Here is a 23,285-nt window from a genome sequence, read left to right as displayed (position 1 = left end):
AGGTGTCTTTCAGGGATGTGGGGGAAAACCAAACATGTCTTAGCTCTGGCAGACACAGACCTTTAGGTAGCAACACTGGGAAGAAACCTTACTTGTTCTAGATGGTAGTGGTCAGAGCTATAATGGTCGTGAAGGTGTCCACGAGTGCAAATTCTTCGATGTTCGCAGGATGCAGGAGAAGCCAGAGTTCGCACAGGCTGTTCCCTTTTCTGAGAGGAGTTGGAGGAGCTATCTGTAGCATTCTGTTTCAGATGGAAAGGGGGGAAAAAAATAGTCATACATTCAGCTGTTGCTGCACATGGTATTAAGAGATGTTTTGCCACTCACCAACTTTGTGCACACCTGCAGTATTGGCAACACCTGATGGCTGGAGGCTTCATAAAGTTTCAAGTAAAATACTTGAAAGAGGCAGATCTGTTGCCAGGCCATAAAAGCTGTCGCCACACACATGGAAAAATAATATGCCATAGCCTGCCCATGACATATTCACCAACACCACTTGTATTCGCTTGGCATGTTATTTATTATCCTGGGCACGGTGTGACGATGAGTGTTCACGCCAGAAGCTACCTCTGAAGAGCAAAGTTAAACTCCATCAAATGACGCAGTCGTGTTAAGTCCTGTGGGCTCAGACAGAGCATCTCTGTGCCCAGGATGTACCCCACCAGTTACCCAGGCTACAAAAATACTTGCAGTTTTGTTAACCTTTACACGTTCTCCAAACGCACACTGAATTCTAGTTCATCACAGGCTACTTGAATAATCAGCTTTCCTTTAAAAGCATTTTTTCCCTCTCTTGTTTTGTCATCAATTTCTAATGTGCAATGAACATTACTTGTGTTTTTATACATTCCTGGCTCACAATGAGCACTTTTTTTAGGTTAATTAGTTACATCATTATGCAACGATGATCATGAAAGGGTGAAATATCATGCAGTAACATGCTGTTGCCAATACCTGTGTCTTCTTAACATATGTATTTCTCCTTCTGCAGAAATACAGAGTGGGGTACCAGTCTTAGCCATCATCTCCCCATAGTCCTTCCCTGGTTTAAATAGTTGCCATACAATATCCAGACATTCAGGATTTTGCCCATTAATTCTGTTTCTAGATTTTGGGCTTTTTTTGTATTTCCATGAATATCAATGGCAGCTATTAAATGCACCAACAAACCAAGAGCAGGAAAAAGAGCCTCCATAGACAATGATCAGAACAGCTGTAGCATTGCACTGGACTAAAACATTGGTGCTTTGAAATAAGAAAAATCTCCATACTCCCACCCCCAACTAACAAGACTACATGTCCCAGGGAAAGGTTTCCATTTGCCACAATAGTTAGCTAGAGACCTCAAGGGTGGAGAAGAGTTCTATCAGTAGTAGTAGAAGACTTGTTTTACCTGAAAAACCTTCTCTCCTTGTCAAGAATGCACTCTCTAAATATTATTTTTCAATGACTCGTACTAGACACATTTCTTGCTCCAAGAATACAAGAACCCTCATTGTGGACATTTGTTTATTCTGAAAACAACGCTCTGCAAGACTCTGTCCGAAGGTGAGAACGCCTTCAAGCATTACAATGCAAAAATAGACATTGGTTCTCTTTAACTGGTATAGCACTTAAAGAGCACTGAACTCCCAAGTTACTTTGTTGAAAGCAAACATACAGATGTTTGCAGTGTGATGTAAAGCCAGGCTGGGTTATCTGAGAGGTACAACAAGCAGGATGAGTTTTGAATGGCTGACCCACCCATAGGAACAGACTTTTAAGGCATGTGTTTATTTAGGTTGTTTTTAAAAATGAGTATGTAGAGGCAGATCAACTCTTAACATAGTTAACAACACCTCTAAAATGTAACTGCATCAATATTCAGGCTGGGGTTTAAACCCTTGTTGTGCTTCTAACCCTACAGTATCTAGCACATTCTGGGGACATTTCAAATGAAAATTAGCAGCTTCTACAAATACTTAATATTATTAAGCTTAGAGTCTGTTTGAAAAACCTGAGAAGAGTTAGGATTTAGTTACAACAGCCACACTGGTACTCATACGAGTACTTTCCTGCAGAGCTGTATGTGGTGCAGACCAAGATGCTGAGCTGTAATTTAAGCTTCTCAGAACAACAGAAAGGCACATAACCCACAGTTTGGGCAGCCTTAGCCTGTTCTCGAAGTTAAACTTTGACTGACATGAACCAAGAAAGAGGCAGAGCCTTAAAAGCGGTGTGGTGCCAGCCAGTAGGACTCGTGGTCAAAACAGTGAAGCCTGGGAAAATTACCCAACTGGAGGTGGTTGCACATACTGTCCTGTAATTCCCTCACTGTCCTAGATGAAAATAAAAATCCCACCCAAACTGGATATAACTCCTAGATAATCTCAGCAGGGCAGCTGGGAGCTATAACCAGCCCTCCAAGCAGTGTGCTATTTGCTGCCTCTTGGGGAAGGCAATATTTCTGCAACAGGCAACTGGAAAAGAGGTTGTAGCGATTTTTATCTTGCCTGATTTGTATCTATCTACCTTTGCTTTCCTCCACACCTTCTTCTCCTTTAGACCCATCAGGGCAACCAAGCCTCTCCTTCACATGTGTTGACATGGCTATAAAACCTGTTTGCAGCATACCACAGAGGCTGCAGCTCTGGTCTCCGCTTTTACCCAATTAAAAATTGCTGCATTTCCACATTCAATGTCCTCAGATTAGAGGGGCAGTCTGCCAACACAAATACTTACTCTAAGCACCCAGAAAGGGGAAAGCAAGCTATCTGAGACTAGGTCTCTGCTCACTTGTCCATACAGAAGTTCATGCTGACTCCTGGTTGGTTACACTAAAGGCAGCTGGTTGATAAAATGCAGTGTCTGCAGACTTTGCTGACCTTGCTGACTGTCAGCTGGGATAAGCACTGTTACTTTTCAACTGGGTCCCTCACTGAAGCTTCAAACTTCCATAGGAGAAGAGAGCTCTTGACACATATGAATGAATGGGCTGAAGATTGAGTAAAAACAAATAAATATAGAAAATACCACTCCCCCAAGCAGAAGGTCACTAATGACGCCCACAGGATCCTCACCAGTGCTGGTGAGCATACTCAATGATCTGAGGCGAACAAGATGATACAGATTTCTAATGAAACAAGTTATTCAAGGAAGTCAAAACGAAAGCTGACCCTGAAAACTTGCTCAAGAATCTCATAATGCTGAGAGATTGGATGGTAAAAAATCCCCAAACATAATTACCTCTAAAGTGCAACATGATGTAAACACCATGATCTGATATGTACACTGATGCACTCTGAGCCAGTTACTGCTGGTCAGGAAAGAGATCTTGGGATCAAAACAGGCAGCTCTGTGACAGTGATGGCTCAGCAACAGCTGAGAACAAAGCTGCAGCAGCAGCAAAGATGATCACCAAGGCACTGCATCTATCTGTTGTGCCTTCCCAATCTGTCTGCGGACCTGGCCCCCCTTCCACTGTGTGTCAGTAAGGGTATTTCCACCATGGGAAGCTCACAGGACAATAGAGGATGTGGGACAGCTTCCCAGCAACAGTCAACTAAATAGCCTGGGTCTCTCCAGCCTGGAAAAGAGATCATGGAAGCAACCATGAAGATGGGAAGAGAAGTCTACTGAATTGTGAGTCCCATGGGACCAGGAAGAGATTATTATTTTAGTATCCTTCAGAAAAGAAGATCACGAGGCATTCACTGGAACAGGCTCGGAAAAAGTTCAGACAGAAGGAGGTACTTCTGACAGTGCTCACAGTTAAAACGTGGTTCCAGAAGCCATAGGGAAACCCTCAGAAGAAAATAAGTGACCAAGGATCAGAGGCATGATGACTCCTCAGCTCTTCAAAAGTGTACTGATCTCTCAATACCACTCCACTGGGACTGAACCTGGACTTGGTGACCAGCAAAAATTAGGCACGTTCTCAAAGAAGAGGCACACATATCTTCAGCCAAGTGCCACTAAGAACAAATGAGGGCAAGACTTTGTCACCGAGCAAAGTGGGGAACAACTTCTGTCCCCCACGACATGACTGGCTCTTGCCTGGGATTTTTCTATCACCAGCATAGCAGTGAAAATTTTGGAGAGGATGGTGGAGGGTGGAGACATGAGAGGTTTGCTGGAAGTCATCCAAATACAACACACTCACCTACAGGAATACATCTAGAAAGGACATGGTCTCCAGAGCCAGGCTATTTCACCGATGGAAAATCAGGTCCCAAACCATGGAGTCACTGGTCTGTCAGAGAAACACTGTCTTCTTTTAAAACCTGTTGAAACCAATCCAGCTCCAGCATTTTGGTATTGAAAACATGCCCAGTAGCCACATAAGAGAAATGAACCCAAAACTAAAGTTGTTGGAACAGGGAGTCTGATAAGAAACTCTGTTTCAACACGCCCTCAAATGCTCAATTAAAGACATTTGTGCTGCACATACTAAGGCTCTGCGATTGCTGTGGCAGTTGCAAAGACTTGTGGTTTCACTGCTCAGATAACAAAATCATTAACCATGACCAAAAGAGTAATTTTATAAAACCTGTGCAACATATTTCCTGTTGCAAGTGAGCTGCACGTATCTGAACAAGCACACGTACTGCATGTGTGGTATGGCTGCTTTAAGGAACAACACTGGGCTTCTACAGACAAATGATGGCACTGTGGTAATTTAGAAAAGGAAAAATGTGTCCTTGTTTCCCCCTCAGACTTGCAGAAGTGACTCATTAAATTAAAACACCCTAGTCATTAGTATAGAAGATTATGTTAATCATTTACTGCAGTTTACTTCTCATTGAAATGGATTTGTTACACAAGAAGGCTAATTAGACACCTAAGTAATCAGTATAGATAAGCATCTATCAGAAAACTATGAGAAAAAGAAGCCTTCTCCTGCTCCTGAACTGGACTGATCACCTTGCCTCTAATGGCTTCACAGAATAGGCTCACTCTGTGTGATGCAACACCCAGGGGTGACTACAAAAAAAGAAAGATTCCTCTCAGAATTTTGAAGCAATACAATCTGTAGCAGCTTGTCAGAAATTGGTTGCCAGAGGGAAATTATGGAGCTCTGTCACTTCAAACTTCCAGAAGTGCTCTCAGCCAGCTAAAGCATTCCCAAACTTGCTGTCAAAAATAATTGTGGGACAAGCAAGACAAGATGGGGATTTTTTTCCTCTCTCTCTAGGATTATAATGGTTACATGAGGCAGAGAGTACAAGGGGGAACAGAAGTATCGTGATGCTGAACAACTGGTTTTGCAAGTAATGGTCCTAAAGGAATTGAAAGCCCATGGCAGCCTGGCCAACCTGCTCTCTATTGCCACACCCCACTTTGCTCCTCTCCCACTGCCTGCCCATTCAATCACCCAGATCCAAGAGGGACTGTTGACACACAGCATGGAAATGCAAAACCTAGGGGAGAGCTTAAGGTCTTGTCTTTACCAAGGCAGCCTTCTGCAACAGTCAGAGCTCCTCACAGCAGCTCCTGGGTTCAGGAAGCCTGGACGTGTTAAAGAGGAGCCCATCCCACCATTCCCAGGGCAAGAAACTCAGCTCCCCACCAATTCATGGCTTGAGCATGAGCCTGGAAAAATGACAGCCAGTGAGATGCATCCTCCCCTGCCACAGCTCGACCACCTCTGGCGCAGACCCCTGCCATGAGCTCCCCGCAGGCAGCTGGAGCCCTGGGTGTGCTCTGCCCAGGTGCAGTCCCTTGGGAGCCCTAGCACAAGCCAGCTCTTCTTCACTTGACCCTTTCCATTTGCTGGAATACAGGAAGGCACAGCTGTGCTATCAACACAGAAAGGAAAAACGATAAAGCCAGTGAAACAGTGCAGCGAGGGAGTGATACCGTGCTCAACGCTGGCCTGAAGCTTATCTGCAGAGCTTCCGCTGTTCAGGAACTTCACAAAGCGGAAGTCAGAGTTATTTCGGATGCATGGCAAAGAAACTTCCACCTTCCAAAGAAATTAAGATAAAATATAGTCTCCCAGAACTCCCTCAGCTTAATCTTGCCAGACCAGAAAAAGTCCTTCCTTTCCCCTCCAGCTTATTTTTTTTTAAAGCCTAAAGAGATACAGCACTTCTGAATTTCACAGAGAGCAGAACAGTACAAATCCTAATTTTTGTCTCAAAGCATCTTTTCCTCTCAAGAAATTTAGCAAAGGAAACATCTGACATTTTCCATCCACCTCTGAGTGTGCCCTGTATACTCATGACAGTCCATTTCAAAGGGAGCTTAGATTATCCAAGTATTAAGAAAAAGGTTCAGTGTGAAAATGATTTTAAGATTTGAGACTCCTGTCTCCCGAGCACAGGCTTTTAATTTGTCATGGTGAAATAAAGCCATGAAAGAAAATGCTTTTGTCAAATTTCTGTTTGTTTCCTATCGCTGAAGACAAGACAGAAATTGTATAGCAGAAAATTGCTTTCATAAGTTTTTTGAAACATTTTGCCACTCTCATCCACTGAGGATGGCTGGAGCTGAACCTAGTTCTTCTTAGCATAGAGCCTGAAGGAAAAGCATCATGTTAGAACACATTCCAGTACAAAGACAAATTTGCTCTACACAACCTTTACAACAGGCATGGATTCAGACTTTTCTAATACCAGAAAAGGACTAGAATTTTGCAAATGTCTGGACTGTTTTCTAGTCATTCCTTACACAAATACCAATATAAAGTGCAGAAAGCTAGCTAGTTCTCCTGCTACCTTTTCTTATTTTAAACTTTTGTGGTTATAGCTTTTAGAGTCAGAAAGATGCTGGTGGCTGCGCTGGTTGAAGGCAGCAAAACTTAAGGAACATTTATAAAAATTTGGTGCACAAGATCATCTCCATTAAACTCCTGCTCAACCTGATTCTGGCATCATCAGTCAGTTCTGCATGGACAACAGATGTGGTTTAACAGCTCATTTCGAGGAGTAAAAATAATATATGAGAACCAGACATGGTTAAATGATATGGCAAACACTCTGATGTGGTAAGGGGGAAACCTTGGTGAGATTTTCCTATTCCACTACTTGCCACATACATCTCTGCAAGAGCAGGCTTTTGAACAGACACGAAGTGAAATGTCTGCAAAAGTCAGGGGAGGACTGAAGTAAGACAGTACCCCATTTTGCTCAGACTCGGCACAGGACCAGAGGCTATGAGTGGGTCCACACAACATTTCCTTCCCATATCACCACCTCAATGGAAGGAAAAGCCTTTGCATCAGGTACTTACAAGGGAAAACCAGAATGTTATAAGGGGAAAAAACCCAAATGACAAGCCCCAGCTACTAGGGCTGCTCCCCCCGGCAGAGCAATCTCACACTACAGTGGTGAGAATGGAGTGGCTCTGTCCACCCACAAGGCACCCACATCCTTGCCAGTCCAGAGAGCCTCTCCTTACCAGGACTCACACGTTTTCTTCATTCCTGTAACTCCTGCATGCCGTGCCGACTGGATTTCTCCATGCTGAGATGAGCTACACTGCTACCACAGGATCTTTGTACCTAAACTTGGGAACTGTTTAAACTAACTACTTGCTTAAAACCACGTAGGGATTGAGACAGGCTTTTCTTTTTTTTTTTTTCCTGCACAAAAGGCTCTGTTAATCTGTTTATGCCTTGGAAGTGACATCTTGGTGCAGATCACAGCATTGTTGTGATGACCAGCTGTTCAATATTTGTGATCATGCAGCTCTGCAAAGATTAACAAAGTCTCCCTCCTCTAACAACTAACACTAGCCATATTACCATAGCTGTCCTCTCTCTGCTAAGGCCATGAGAACGACCACCAAGGTCTGTACTGCTGTAGGGAGGTGATGGCCACTGCTTCTCCCTCCCACAAGTCACATCACCTGCTCTGTGGGCATGTGTGGGTGGAGGACCATAAGAGTACAACCCCAAATCATTTTTCCCTGACTGCAGTTGACCATCCATGTGGTGGCTCAAGACGGTCTCCAGGTGATGCGGGTAGGGGGAGGCTGGAGAGGGAGATGGGTGTCAGTTCCTCTTTAAAGTCTTCTGTCTTTGACCTGCTTGCCATCAGCATAGATGCAACTAATTTGGATAGTACTAGTTCCTAATTTTCAGGTGCTAACTTAGCACATACAATGCTGCCGAAAAGCCTTCCTTTTGCAAGGTGGGTAAGTATGCTAGGAAATTCAGGAGGAAAGTCCAGAGGTGGGTGTTAAACACTGGACATGTACAGGGGATGGCAGGAGCCTGCACTGCTGCTGAACACAGCTGGGAACAAATGGCTCCACGGAACTCACCACTTAATCTCAATTTCCAAGTTTTCAAGGAGGTGGGAAGGAAACAATATTAGGAGGAAAGAAAAATTAAATTAGCCAAGCTAAAAGAATTGATGCACCTAATCTATCATGAATGCCTTTGCTATGTACAAATTCAATACTGCAGCCTCTAAATTCAGCAGTACTCCTCCTATATAATACACCATGTTACACACAGAGGGGAAATAACTCAGTTAAATGCAAACTTCCCACAGCAGACTGATACGATATTTTAAGAAGTCAGTTAGGGGTCATTTATTCACACAGTTATGAGCATCCACATTATTTTAGCTGGAATTTATCACCAAAATAGAACAACAGCTGATGCAAACTTTTAAAATACCCTCTTCACATGCACTGCAAATATGTCAGGCTCCACTTAAAATTGTGATGGTACTTATTTACTTCTACCTTTCTTCTCCCTTTGCAGACAGAGCCAGAGACAGAAAAACTGCTTCCTATAATCACTTCTGGTTTCATTTTTGTAAAATATTTATGAGATACAGGGCAAGCAGACCCTTGGCAAAACACATTAGGCAGGTGAGGGAAGGAAACAGGGCTGTTTAGATGCATTTTTTTATAATGCATTTCTGTACTGGGTAGAGGTCCATTTTGACTCGTGTACTCTGTTGCTCATCCTCAGTTACTACCAAACACATACCTGGGACAGGGGGGGCACCACCCTGCAGTATTTTGTCAGTCAGAAGGTTGTGGGTTGGGTTTTTTTCATTCTTTAAAGGGGTGAAGGGGGAGGCTGCCAATTTAATAGAAAATCTTGAAGCCTCACGTAAAAGCATGTTTCAGTGCTAAGCTTCAACAAACTCCTCCTTTTCCTTTCTAAATGCTCTGAAAAAAGAACCTCCAAACAAAATTTAAAAATCCCCAAACAAACCCAAACCAAAAAACAAAACCCCAAACATTTGAAAGGATGCAACCAAATTCTGGTTAGACAGGCAAAACTGAGGTGCACACTCCAGGTAGCCTCAACTCTGTGGCTTTTTGGTTTTGTTTTTCTTTTCTACCTGTTACATGAGACAATAGATTCAAGTAAGATTTGCTAGTGTTTAAACAGCACGTGGAAATTACAGGCTTCTGCGCGAAGAGAAGGGCAAAGTAATTTGCTCCATGGTTCCAACTCAGCTCCCTTCAGATCACTGCCGAGACGGATACTCCAGCTCAGCACCAGGAGACAAATTCTCTCCCCCTCTCTAAGTTGGGCAGGGAGAGTGTGGGATGCCGAGGGCGAGCACAGCTTCGCCCGCTGCTGCAGCGCCGCATCCCCCCGGGGTGTGTGCCAGGCAGCCACTCCCAAATCCTCTCTGCTGCAGAACAGGAAGCTGCCGATCACCACTGCCCTCCGGCCAAGGCTGTCTCCTTCCAGCAGTGTTTACACCCCGAGCTGGGTCCACTCTGCCGTCACCTTCAGAAGCAGCGCCCGGGGCCAGACCAGATGCCCCAAATCCACGCGGAGTCCCTGGTGCCTCCTCCTGGGACAAAGAGGTTTTTTCCAAGGCAGGGCCAGAGAGACTAGCTTACAACTATAGCTGTTTGCTGAAAGCCACTTCCTTAGGCTGAGTATTAAAAAATGGGGGGGAAAAAAGGCTATTTTCTGTCTTTGTGAAATTTTCAAGCACCCCGTGGCTGAAAGAAAGGACTATACGCTTGGAAGGCTCAGATGAAAGAAGGAATCTCATGGAAACTGTAGTTATATCATTCAAGTATTTACAAGGTAAAACCATGCATTTGGCCATAACACACCCCCAGACTCCACCTCAGCTATCCTGTCGCCTCCTTGTCTCAACTGAAGGATAAATTTCACAGCAGCAACATGAAGGAGGAAAATGCCATAAACCCTCAACCAGCCTCAGACATGAATGCAAGAACCACTTTACCTGCACCACTGGCACAAGCACAGCAAAGGTCTTAGAGAAAGCCCTGTATCCAGGCCCTGGGGTATGTGATGAATTTCAGGTGGCAGGATGAGTATTAGTGGAGTGGCAGAGGTTTTCTGCTGCCCACTTAGTCCATTAAGTCTTACAGTTTCCCTTAAGCCAGCACTTCTGCTTTTCCAGCCCTACAGCAAGCTGGCTCCAGGAGCTAAACCACCGGAAAAGTATTCGCTTTCTTTTACAGGGCTAGTTTTTGGTTCACTTCCCTGGGCTGGCTCAGCACGGGGTGAGTTGTGTTAGTAAAAGGGGGATGGAGGAGCCTCTCTGCTCTGCTGAGAAGGCTAAAGATGCATCAGACAAGTTGCATCCGTCGGCTGTGGTTTCACATAGGTGCTAAAATAACTCCTGCAACCCCAAACCCTGCTCCCCCACATCAGCTCCAATCTTGGCATGGCTGTGCTGCAAGAAGCAAGGTGGGGGAACCGAGCTGGCTGGAAAATAACTTGTTTTTCACTCAAATCAGACCCTCCTTACATAATGCCAAAGAAATGCCCTGGGAACCATGGCTGAACAAAAGCAAAAGTAAAAATAAATAAATAAATAATAAAATCCTTCCCCCCTCCATTTTACTCTATGTTAAGGAATGGCAATTTCATCTTGGCTATGTTTTGTTTCTGACACATTCATGCCTTAAACACACAAACGAACTAGAGCATTCGGCTCCAGATGAATTAAAAGGGAACACGCTCATAAACAGCTTCACACTTTAACTCATCACATAGTTTAAGTACATTTACTACACAGCCAAATTATTTTTTGAGAAGGCAAACATGCAGCTAGTTGGTTGCAAGTGCGAAATGGTGCTACAATGCACTCTGATCACAAATTCACCAGCTAGAAAGTACAGATAGAGAGACACTGGTCAAGTCATCTCTGGACCAGGAATCCTACAGACAGGTTTGCTGGTGACCCTTCTCATCCCAAAGCCTTATAAGAAAACAAGGCTTTCAGGAATCTGAAGATTACTTAAATGAATGCAAGTCTGGTTATACATAACAAAAATTATTAATAGAGTATAAAATCTGAAGAGCAGGCACACTAAAATATGCTACCATATCATCATTTAAGCACAGAGAAAGGGAATAATGTGCATTAATAAGACAGAGAAAGAAATAAACAAACAAACCAAGAGGAGAAGAAGACAAAAATCTCCTTTGAACTGCTGGGACAAACTGAACAAATCTCAATACTTAACTGGTGCACAAATTACAACACAAGTTCTGGCAAGATGCAGCTATAAGGAAACTTCCACCACAGCAGATCAAATTTCCGTTTCCTGCAGGATATATCCCAATCCCAGTGCACGACCAACTGTGTTTCTATGTGGGAACAGTAGAGAGCCAGAAAATACACTACAAAAATGGTCTTGAGAGGAAGAATTTTGACAAGAAAAATTGCTTACCCTCAGCAAAGTAGCTCAACACATCCCAGTCACTGCTATAATTAGCTGCATAAAAACTACATGACAACGAAACTTGGAATACCTGATAGAAATACAGATATTTTCTGTTTAATAATTTGTTCTTCTTATTCTTAACTCACTTTGGGTGATACAGTGCCAAAGCAACTGAAGTTCAGTGCATTTGGGAACTGTGCTGAACTGCCTATTCCTGATCTGCAGCAAGAAAAGCATGCTTTGCCCATCAGTGTGACACAAAAGCAAAAAAGAGTAACATGATAAATACAATAAAGCAATACATAGATTGTGCAAGATCCCCATGCCCCCTCCTTTCTTTTAGAGGCAGCAAATAGAGCTTCAAATTTACCCCATGAATCTCTCTCCCATTAGCTCCCCTGAGCTCTTCACTTCACTTACATCTCATGAATCTGTTACATACACAAGAATAAATAATGTTATGTTCTGTGTACCTCAACACCACAGTGATTTTCATATTTCCTTCTGTCCAGATGACAGGCTGTGAGTAAGCAAGGACAATCTATAGGCTGAAGCAGATAGTAATTGCCCCCACAGTTCTGAAGGACTTAAGGAAAAAAAGCAGCTTCCATCCCAGATGATACCTCTGTTTCAGAGGCAATAGTATTAAATTAACAGTGAGTACAGCTTCCTTGTATTGGTAGAGAGTAAAAAAATAAGCAGGTGAATTTCCAGCATCACTTGAAAGAAACAGGAGGTCCTGAAAGAAAGGAAGAAATATAACACTAGAAAATAAACCTCACAGCCAGAGAAAAAACTTTCCATTTGACCTTCCCTACTGAAAAATCTCTTTGAGCATCAGTATCCATTGCCATTGAGTGACATGAATTTGTGTGGGCAAAGTAAACCTCCCCAAAAAAGAAGAAAGGAATAAAAAGCAGCTAGCCTTAAAATAGCTGGATATTCACGGCCATTTTAGTGGCATCTCTCCTGCCTTCTGACCCCTGGCACACAGGCAAGAAGAATTCCACTGAAAACCTGATACACCCTGCGATTAACGGGATGAAGAAGAAACCTCCAATTAAACTACAGATAAACCAATGACTTCAACCTTCAGGACTACCTCGGTAGTCAGCCTGTTGGAACAGATTGAGGCAGATTTCTCAGTGCAGAAGTGTGAAGAGTGAGAGCCGTGCTCAGACCCCACGCTGAGGTGGTGTTGCACTGACTGTTCAAGTGCCGGGCACAGTTGTCCAGAGCACTGTGTGGAACTTGGGCAGACTCAGCTATAAAAGAGCATGAGTAAGTCTTAGTCCAGTTCATTGGTCAAAGCCAGCAATTAATTTTTTTGAGGGAGGGATTTGAGCCTGCTGGTTTCTGCGTGTGAATTTCTCTCTTCTTGGCAAGTATTTTTATTTTTTTCCTTTTAAAATCAGAATTAGAATAGCTGTGGTTCACAGTGCAAGCCCAAAATCCAGACATCAGAGGATGTGGCCAGCAGCAATGAACCCTTTGGCCATCCACACACAGCACCGCTGGGTGCTGGGCAGGAAGGACAACAGAAGTAAGGCCATTGAGTCCTTTTGCTCTAACAATCCCGTTGCTTTGCTCAGACTCACAGAGCAAACAAAGCTTGCTCTGACAACTCCATCATCCCCATAGAGAGCGCTGCTCCTCCAAAAGGTATTTTTCCTTTCTGTTACTCTAGCCTAGCTCTTGTGGCTTCTCAATCACTCAGCACAACTCCTGACAGAAACATATCTTGCAACTCACTGCTTCTCCACTCTCAGCAACATCATTTTCCATAGAGGGGTGGGATGAGAGATGCTCCAGAATCACACAGAACTTACAAATATATTCCAAAGTATTTGGGACAGGGTTTCTACATGTCTACTTTACAGAAAAAAACCCTACAGTTATTCTTTAAAAGAACCATCTGAATAGGAAACAACCAGGCCAGCAAAAAAAAAATTAATTAGATTTATTGTTTATCTAACTAACATAAATCTTGTAAATTTTAATAGTGAGGCTGTAACACACTTGAGGCCCACATGGGAGATGAAAGTAGAGAAAAGGTTTCATGGAAAGGCAGCAGGGAGAAATCTGGTTTTTTTAATTAGGAAAGCAGAAGAGATGCAAGGACTGTAATATGCTAACATCTGCCCCAATGTGCACTGCTCTGGTGGAGAATGGGTAATTGTGTCTGTCTCCAAAACGACTGCCAGCAGCATCCAAGCCATATAACAAACTTCCTAACTCAAACATTCCTGAGCACAGGAACCCACCTTCATGCTGAGAAAAAGGCACGAGAGGCACAGGATTGCTCCAAATATACAACTTGGTGGTGAAAACTTGAGTCTGAAGACTTCTGCTGGAAGCCCAAGAAGAAAAGCGGAGGCAGCAAGATCTGTCCATATCACCTTAATAAAGCAGAACTTTTTCCCTGTCTTGTGGCTGGGAACCAAGGTAAAGAAGCTTTTAGTCAGGAGTCAGCAAGAGAAGCAATGGATGGAGTGTAGGTGCCTTGAAACTCAACTGTGTAGCTCAGCCATGCACCTCTAAATCACACCTGCTCTACCTGAAAAATTCTGCAAGTCTCATTTTGAACAAAAACTAGGATTTAAAAACAATTATTACCGATTACATGAAACAGCTGTAACTGTAACATGCACATCAATCTTAATAAGGTTGAGTTTTGCTGTTTCCTCCCTTATATTCCCTCTAACCCAGAAGGAGACTGCAGTCATTTTTAGGGTCACAAACCAGAACCAACATGGGAGCTGCTGCTCCTCCTGCCAGTGGGAGTCCTTTCTTTAGCACTAAAGCAGGCACAAGGCTGCAGATTTATCTGAAAAACACGAGTGGTGTTTCAGCTGAACTGGTCATAAGGTTTCGGAACAAACACCTCTGCTTTTTCAGATGGGATACTAAAAGAGACCATTTCAGGCACTCTGCAGACTCTGGAAGACATTGACCTTTTTTCCTTGGACTCAATTCACATTTTTCACTTCGTGGTCATGTGGGATTATTATCTGTAATTGAAAGTAAAAGTGTAAATTAATGAAAAAATTTTACACAAGAACACAATTATATGACAAATTCTGTGGCTATGGAACTACAGAATACATTCAGTCTGTATTAAATGTTATTTCTGAAGTGAATGTTAATTGAAGAAGGCTGAAGATGCAGGCTGGCTGGCTGAAGACAAACAGAACAATCTCAGCCCATTGCAATGGCAGTGCTTCCCCCAATGGAGACAGAACGGATGGCTAGTCTTACTCAGATTGCATCTCTTGAGAGGACGATTTATAATGTACAAGACAGGAGAAATTTATTTGCTAACATATGGAAAACATTTATGGGTTCTACTGAGGAACTGAAATTAAAGAAACACAACTACATATTGTTAAACCTTCTAAATAGAGATTTCATTTTAGAAATAAGCATTTTTCAACTCAAGTCAGTGACATTTACTTCTATATACTTGTTTTCTGCCACTTCAGGTATGAATTTCAGAACAGGAGTTTATTGTAGGTCTAAGCCACAGGAAAAGTATTAGTTGGTGGAGTCCTGTTCTTAAAGACATAACCCATGCTTCAGAAAGAGGGATGGGGCAGGGTACTGCTGGCCAAATTGTCATCTTGGCACTGCAAGTTACAGTGATGGGAGGAGATAAGGCTACTCACACCAAGCAAATGCTCACACAGCCACAGCTGCAGGCAATTCACCCCCTTGAAACAAAACAAAAAAATCCACCTTCTGGTACAAGAAAATGATCCTCCACTAAGCCTGAAGGAGAGCTCTACCTCTGGGGCAAACCTTCTCTTCTCCATGAAAGTAATTTGCTGGATGCCTGGAAGGGCTGCATGCTGGCTGAGGAATAAACCAAACTGATGATGCACAAGTTGCACAAACAAAAATATGCACAAAGTCTTCATCCCATGGAGCAGTATGAGAGCTAACAGGATCAGGGACATTATCAAAGCCCTGTGTCAATCAATATCCAACAGCTGTATCAAGGTCACAGCTGTATGTGATGAGGGCGGTGGTTTTAAAGCTGAGACCATAATGCTGGTGCAAATATGGGTGCAAGATAAAGTCAGGGTGGTTGGTCACAAACCAGCCTAAGAAATGTGACATTTTCAACCCCTGTGGTTGAACAGATTGAAGCATCTTCAAGGAAAGCAGGACCTCGGGCCAAATATTTGAGGCAGCAGTGTAGCAGCAAGGACTGGGATTTTCAGAGATGGGTAAGTGACTGATTAAATGACTCAATCATGCAGATGCTTTTGAAAATTCTGCCGCACACAGTTAAGTTTATTCATGCATGTGTGGGAGAGGGGGAGGACTGTGAAGATTTTAATAACTACCTTAGGAAATAAAAAAGAACAAATGTACTTTCTCTTTAAAACAGAGGGAGAAAAAGCCCCAAACCCAAAAAAACCACTGCTGTGGCTGGACAAGAGTTTATAGAAAGCTGTAGAGAAGTTTTGCTTGCAAGAATGACCAAATGGACTATGATAGGCAAGTCAAAAAAGATATGCAAAGAAAGAATGAAACAGAAGGGTAAAACCAAAACATTTCACAGCCTTATCAGTTTCTTCCAGTTTTAAACCCCTCCATGCCTCAGTATGTTATTTCTGGCTTATGCAGACTTCATACTCCATGATAACCTACCAGAAAAAGAGGAAGTTGAGAGCTTCGTAGAGCGTAAGGACTGCAGGAAAATAAGAGACTTCATCCCAGGAAAGCAAAAAACAATATTGGGGAAACAGATGCCTGTAAAGCCTTATTTCTGGAGTATGACAACACACACACCCTGATGTGACAGCTTGACTAACAGCACCATGCAAGGTACCACCATCAGTGAAGTCCCTTTTGCAGTCTGGAGATCACAAAACCACACAGAGCATGCTGCCAGGCAGAGCACAACTCATACCCCCAGATCCCAATTAGATGTCGACTGCTGCTGAGGCTTCCCTCCTTGATAATGCTATTAAACAGCTTATTCCTCCTTCTCCATCAAGCGTCCTACCCATGAACATCTGCACATTACCTGTCACCTCCATGGGGTGAAGTAGGTAGGAAAAATCCCTTGCAGTTTTGGGTCTTCAATTTGAACACAGGAGTTTGAGTGACTGACGCAGCTGGAGCACCATTTATCCAACTTTTCCAATGTAAAAGAACACCTACTTAAAGGCAATGAGTTCTAGCTTCTGGTAAAAAGAATCTTACCAGTTTAAAAATCAACACTCAACCTCAAGACTGTTTGTGGAGAAATTTAGAAGCACTCCCCGATCCCTAAACACCATCCGGTTGGATTTTAACAAAAATATCCTCTCCTGTTTCCACAGGCTACTTTTCACTGCTTAAACACAGAATATTCCCATTCCTAACCCAGCGAGAGCTGGCACACACCCACACAAGGCACATTTTGACAGTCATCCCCCTTCTGACGAGCACGGAAGAGCCACACACATATCCAGAGCAATCGTCCATCCCCAGCAGAGCACAGCGCATCCGGTGAATTTGGGAACAAAACAGCACATATTGGTAAATGGCTCTGGCTCCGCGTGGGTCTCCCCCCAGGTCTGTCCCATCCCAGTGCCTATAAATCACTTCTGGCAGGTAGTTGGGAAGCAGCTGCTAATGATAGTTTTGCTGTGGAGTGCAGGAAGTCACCTTTTAACCCTGCCTGCTGTTGTTTGTCTCCCTAAGCCATGACAAAAGGACAGATGTGGAGGACATGCCAGGCGTGGGGAGGACTCGGTCAAAACACAGCAGGGAACCTGATCTGGTCCCATACTGGTGAAACATCACCCTCAAAAACACCTTTTGGCTACTGGTGCTTCCTGGTACCCATTTTCAAACACCTTGATGTTTGTACTCATTTTTCCCTCGTTTACCCTAGCAATCCAGGGAGGCATGTGAAAGACAGCTTTGAGCTTGCTGCTGCTGCACTGATGATGTCCCACCTTTCACCCTCCTGCCATTCAGGCCCCATGGGAAAGGAGGGCGTTTATCATATAACTAATGTATGTGTACATGCACATGGGGGACTGCAATCTAAGATGAGCAAATAAATTTAACAAGACATAGTATTCATTGTAAGCATCTTGTTTTCAGCCCATGAACAGCCCTGATCAGAGTCACAATTTCAGATTTCACTTGACAGGTTTTTTTATTTTTTACTTTCAAGTGTGTCAGAGTAGCAGCTTCTGTTTCAGCAAAGCTCCAAAATTCATTTTAGACAATACCACAAACTAACCACAAGCAACTCACTCCTATTTAAGTCACTGCTGGTTAGGTACATGGTACACTACTGGATCTTCCTTCACCTGACAAACACTTGTTTGAACTTTTAAAGTTTCATGTATAGGTGAAACACCCTTAAAGCTGGCTTTTGTTAACAACTGCGATTCAAAATCTTATTTCCTCAAGTATGTACCTTAGTAGCAGCCACCTACTTGAGATTGTAGGAAGCTTCTCAAGGACAGAGCAAGGTATTAAAGAGGTGTGTGCGCTACTCAGACTAAGCCACAGGATATCTGAGGGTGATTATTTCGTCAGTTCTAGCCCCTGACATCATCTGCCCTGCTTTTCACGTGGTGATGGAAGGCCAACAAAAACCCAATGCTTCACATTCTGCAGAGGATATACTTCTGTCAAATAAAACATGCCCACTGGCCAAACATGGTGGAGGCTGAAAGCCAACCCTGAGGCATAAAAAGCAAAACCCTTTCTAACTTGACCATGTAACCTGAGCATAAACAGGAACTACCTTGGGTGACATGTACTTACAGTGAAGACATCATCATCGCCAACCTCAGCCTCGTTATGAAGGGTGGATGAGGAAGTCGTAGATCCTAGAAAAAGAAAACCAACAGCTTTTTGAACACATGATATCCCCATGCAATTTTTTTTATTAGGCTGGTAAACGTTTGGATTCTCTGAAATTTGTGTGTTGTAGATGTGTAAAAGAATGGCTCAAATTAAGAAAGAAAAACCCCTCTGGTGGTAGCTGGGTTGGAAAGGTAAAATCTGAGTGTTTCTTGAAATGCAACTGTGTGGCTGCCAGTGCTAATTAACGATGTTAAAAATAGCAGTTACCATTTTCAATTACAGAAGACTTTAATTTCTGAAGAATGGTAAAGCTATGTACTAATCACTGCTTGAGGCTAGATCCTCAGCTGTCAGGAAACCATATATGAGTTATTCTTCACTTATTCCCTAAATCTGGGGAGAAAAATAACCTTTTATTTAAAAAAATTAACCTTGCTTGACAATTAAGAGTTAGATTAGAATTTTTTCTTCTGATTTTGGAAGTTATTATATACTGCAAAGGTCTTCTCTGTTATCAGCTATTTCCCAAAGAACCACCCTGTCCCACGTAAGCCAAGTGTTTCATCAGGCACTGGAAGAGGTTGCCCAGGGAGGTGGTAGAATCACCATCCCAGAGGTGTTTAAGAGGTGTCTGGATGTGGCACTGGGTGATAGGGTTTAGGAGTTACAGTGGTAGTGCTGGGTGGATGGTTGGACTTGATGATCTTAAAGGTCTCTTCCAACCTTGATGATTCTATGATTTGAAGGGAATTCATATGTATGAAAACATAGACAAGAGCAAAATATTGGGGTGCAATTTTCATTAGTTACACAGCAATCTTCTGGAAAAGTGGGAAAGCATATTAAAAAGCCTTCCTCCCACCTCTTTCCTCACTCCGTGGGCGACGCCCTCTGGAGCCACTCAGGAGCCTAGTTGGCACCCACATTGCAGAAAGGCTTCAGGGATGGTGGCACATGCCATCTCTGGACTTGCCAGTACATTTCTGCTGTATCTAGAAGGGGGTGACCCCTCTCCCTATACCCAAGGATCCCAGATCACCTTCCTCGCTGGCTTCACTCCCCATGAGCCTGCCAAGGAGGGTGGGTGCAGCAAGATGGGGGGAGAGAAATCCCAAATCAAAAGTCTATTTTTTTGATGTAAGCCCACTGTTAAACGGAATTACAGCCACATCACAGCCCTAACCAAAATAGTTGAACGGTTTGTACCGCCTTCATTCTGGAAATTTGTTAAAATAATGTGTTTTATATAATGCTATCAGCACCAGCCTTGGCTGCTCTCAGTTGCATCATCACGGAGATGTGCAGAGCTAAGTGCGAAAGCCCACTTAAAACACTGAGTAATGTGGAAACATTCGTGCCATTTGCTACATTAGCTTTAAAATTAAAACATCCCTGATGCTCTGCAGAGCTGCACAGGATTTCTGTACTGGTGCACCAAATTTCTGAAGCTACAAGGAACAAACTACCAGTTAAATATTAACAAGAAAGCAGTGATTTTGTGAAGTTCTGAATGCACAGCTAGCTGTGTTTTAATATTATCTGCTAAATTTGATCAAGTATGTGAAGAAAGAATGAACAATAAATGAAATCCACTGCCTGATGCTGTGTGTGCATGAGCCAGTTATTGTTTTTCATTCAGAAAGCCTTATTTGGAAGTTAAGGAGGAACACATTCATGAGGATCAGCCTGTACTGTTAATGGGATAAATATAGATTTGCTGATTTTGAAGTATCTGAGATAAAGCAGAACTTGATTTTAAATACCTCCACAGTAAAATGGATCCAAAAGAGCAAAACAGGAGTTGCCAAGTACTGGCATCTCCAAAATACTACTCAATACAGCTGAGTTATCCTCTCTTTGACACTTTGCACAATCCCATGCCACCTAAATAAAACATCACTTTTATGACTTAAAATGCTTCACAATTTTAGCAAGAAGCAAGCAGAAAGCCTAGGTGTAATTTCTTCATGTTGATGGCACAGAAAAAAAGCAAATGAATAACTACTTGGGCATCCTTCCTCTAACTGATGAGGTATTTATCAGCAAGCAGACCTGGGGAACTGATTTCCTCTCAGTACATACCATTTCTATGTTAAAGCAAGGACAGGGCACCCAGAACATTAAGGTGACTAATGGAACAAATGTCCACAAAAAAAATACACATCTGTACATGTATTTGACTCAGTATACTCAAAAAATGATATCAATATTCCAGACAGGCTGAGTGAGAGGGCAAAATACTTTTGACCAGGTAAGTCCCTACCATAAAGTGGCATGGTTTAAAAAAAAAAATTCAAGGAAAAAAAACCCCATGAAGAATCAAATTTCATTAAAATAAAGTACAACTGAATTATAGCTGCATTATGATTGCATGACTGCAATGAAATGTGAAAAAGAAAAATTTATGACAACTTCAAAGCACAGGCAATTCAAATGCATTTTTTACAGAATTAAAAAAAAATAACACCCCAAACACAACAAAGTCTTCAAGAACTACCATCCAACTAAGAGGATGCAGACAGAACTAATTACTGCAAAAATAAAACCAAAAGAAACCCAAAGTTTTATTCAACTCCAGGCAAGAATTAATCCTATGATTTAACAAAGACTCAATAAAATGAGTTTCAACTGCACATAAAAAAGAGCCTGAGCTGTCTGAATTGCCATCACTAGTGTGAAAATCAAGCCTATCAAAAAAAGCAGTAATAACAAACAATGGTAAGTAAGCGGGGGAAGTCTGGACAGATGGCATTGAAAAATACTTGGGACTGAAACACCTCATCTCCTTAAGGGATGAGAAAACTCAGTTCTTAAAAGCTGAAGGGGGTAAGCACCCAGTTACACTTGGACATGTGCACAAAAGGTGTCCAAGCCCAAGAACTGATTTTAAACCCATCCCTCTTATCAGCTCCCTGACTCAAACCCCTTCCCCACTCTTCCAAGGATGGAAGTGTCCACCTCCACGCTACCTTCAATGAGGTCCTCGATGGCTTTCCTCACTCCTCTGTCAAAGGCTCGAGCGTCGGCGGGGCTTTGGAAAGTGAGCCCAAACTTTCTGTTGTCAACTTTCCAATGGTGGAAGGTGGGGTTTGCCTTTGTGTACACCAGGTCCTTCTTCACAAAGCATTCCAGCACCACCTGGGAGGGCATGAGCCCCAAAAGAGGAGCAAAGTCATTTTTCCCACCCCAAGGACACAGCCGGCACTGTCTCAGGCCAGACCCAAAAGCACGTCATGCCTCGCGCAGGGGAACATCCTTCCCTACCAAACGATGACTAATAAACACCAGACACTGTAATTGTTCTCATAACCACTGCATACTGATCTTGTGCTTGTGCTTTGAGTAGGCACTTGTTCCCTACCCCTGGAGCCTATTTTGGACCCAGACCCAGCATGACACAGGTTAAAGCCAGCAGGGGCTCAGGTGGAGGTAGAACTTCTTCCCTCATTAATTTTGTGCAACAGAAATTTTATCCACCATCAGTAGATTTAGGAGATGCTGCAACACTCCTCTCACCTTTTTCGGATTGTTCACCCCCTGCCAGACACTCATCTCAAGCTCTGCTGTGCCAAAAACCATCTCTAGGGTGATGCTCAGGGAGAACAGGAATGGCCTGTCTCGTCTTACTCCATCCACCCAAAACACAATAATGTAAAAAAATCCATCCTAAGCAAAATAGTATTGCAAAAGACAAACTACAATTGAAACATCTTTAGAACACTGGTCTTTTTGAAAGCAAGATCACTTCTGATTCAAATAATGCATTTTTTGAGCCTGTGCAGGGAGCATTATTTTTAAGATAGCCCATATCTTCACAGGAGTGGATTTCAGAATAATCAAATATATAAAAACAAGATAAACTATAACATCTAAAATAGTCCCTGGAAATCAGGAAAAGGCTTTATTAATTTGATTTGTGTGGGGAAAGAAGAGAGCTCCCTTTTAGATAAACAGCTACCAGGAGAAACCGAGTGTGTCAATTCATAAGAGACAACTTGTCTTCATATTCTCACTCAGCTTGTTCAAACCTTGAACGGCATGCAGCATAAATAATTCATGGCTCTTTTAAAAGGCTTGAGCTGCATTACTCAGGGCAATGTGACTGGCTTCATGAGTTCTTTACACTTCAATTCACTTCTCACTTACCCCCGCTAGGTCTTAGGGAATTTAAAAAAAAAAAATAAAAAAAGGGAAAAACACAGGCCCTCTTTCATTCAAAGGGGAACTTTGCACGTGGATGTCAAAAATTTACCTGGCTCCTTCCAGGTGGCAGCACGCCAACCTAGATAGCAAAGGATGGCAATTCTAGATGAGGATGGGCTTCTCTTGTCCAATCTGGTATTATCTGCACATGCCTGTTTTTTACGTTTAAAAAACCCACTTGCACAAGAATACAATAGCAATAGATTTGGGATAATTCTCATTATAAGAACAGACAAAAGTTGAATTAGGGTCTATTACCAGTTTGTCTTTCTGCCTTTCACCATGGATTAGAAATCCACTTCTTCCATTGCCCTCCGGGTACGTGACCTTGCAGACGCCAACTCTACTGAGACCTCCTCCTTCTTGCGGCAACCATCCCCCACTGGAGTCATCTCGGGTCATAACCACAGCTTTGACTCGCACAATATAGCTGTCACTGCAATAGTAACAAAACAAAACCAGAACTTTTTGTGAGCATCACACAGTGGCATCAGAGCATTCTTCTTGAGGGCGGTATTTAGACAGCACTAGGCTGACCCAACAGAAGAGTTGCTGCCCAGGATGGAGGTCCACCTCAATGATGGATGGCCTGGACCACTCAAGCCACCATAAGAAAGAGATCCATCAAACAGCAAGGAATGAACTCG

General features: G+C 42.9%; 1 protein-coding gene across 1 annotated transcript in view; it reads right to left on the bottom strand.

Annotated features, from left to right (window-relative positions):
• Nucleotides 1-23,067, bottom strand: part of SPRED2 (sprouty-related, EVH1 domain containing 2) — a 24,019-nt gene extending 952 nt beyond the window's left edge. Inside the window, exons 1-4 of the mRNA XM_009070672.1 lie at nt 22,897-23,067; nt 21,405-21,573; nt 18,394-18,458; nt 93-242 (exon numbers count right to left, since the gene is read on the bottom strand). Of these exons, the coding sequence (XP_009068920.1) occupies nt 93-242; nt 18,394-18,458; nt 21,405-21,573; nt 22,897-23,040 (528 nt within the window). The 5' untranslated portion in view covers nt 23,041-23,067. The remainder of the gene's footprint in view (nt 1-92; nt 243-18,393; nt 18,459-21,404; nt 21,574-22,896) is intronic.
• Nucleotides 23,068-23,285: the final 218 nt, after the last annotated feature.

The sequence above is a fragment of the Acanthisitta chloris genome, unplaced genomic scaffold (genome assembly GCF_000695815.1).
Source record: "Acanthisitta chloris isolate BGI_N310 unplaced genomic scaffold, ASM69581v1 scaffold28222, whole genome shotgun sequence".
NCBI lineage: Eukaryota > Metazoa > Chordata > Aves > Passeriformes > Acanthisittidae > Acanthisitta > Acanthisitta chloris.
The sequence above is the reverse complement of the archived record's forward strand: the minus strand, read 5'-3'. Positions and strand labels throughout refer to the sequence as shown.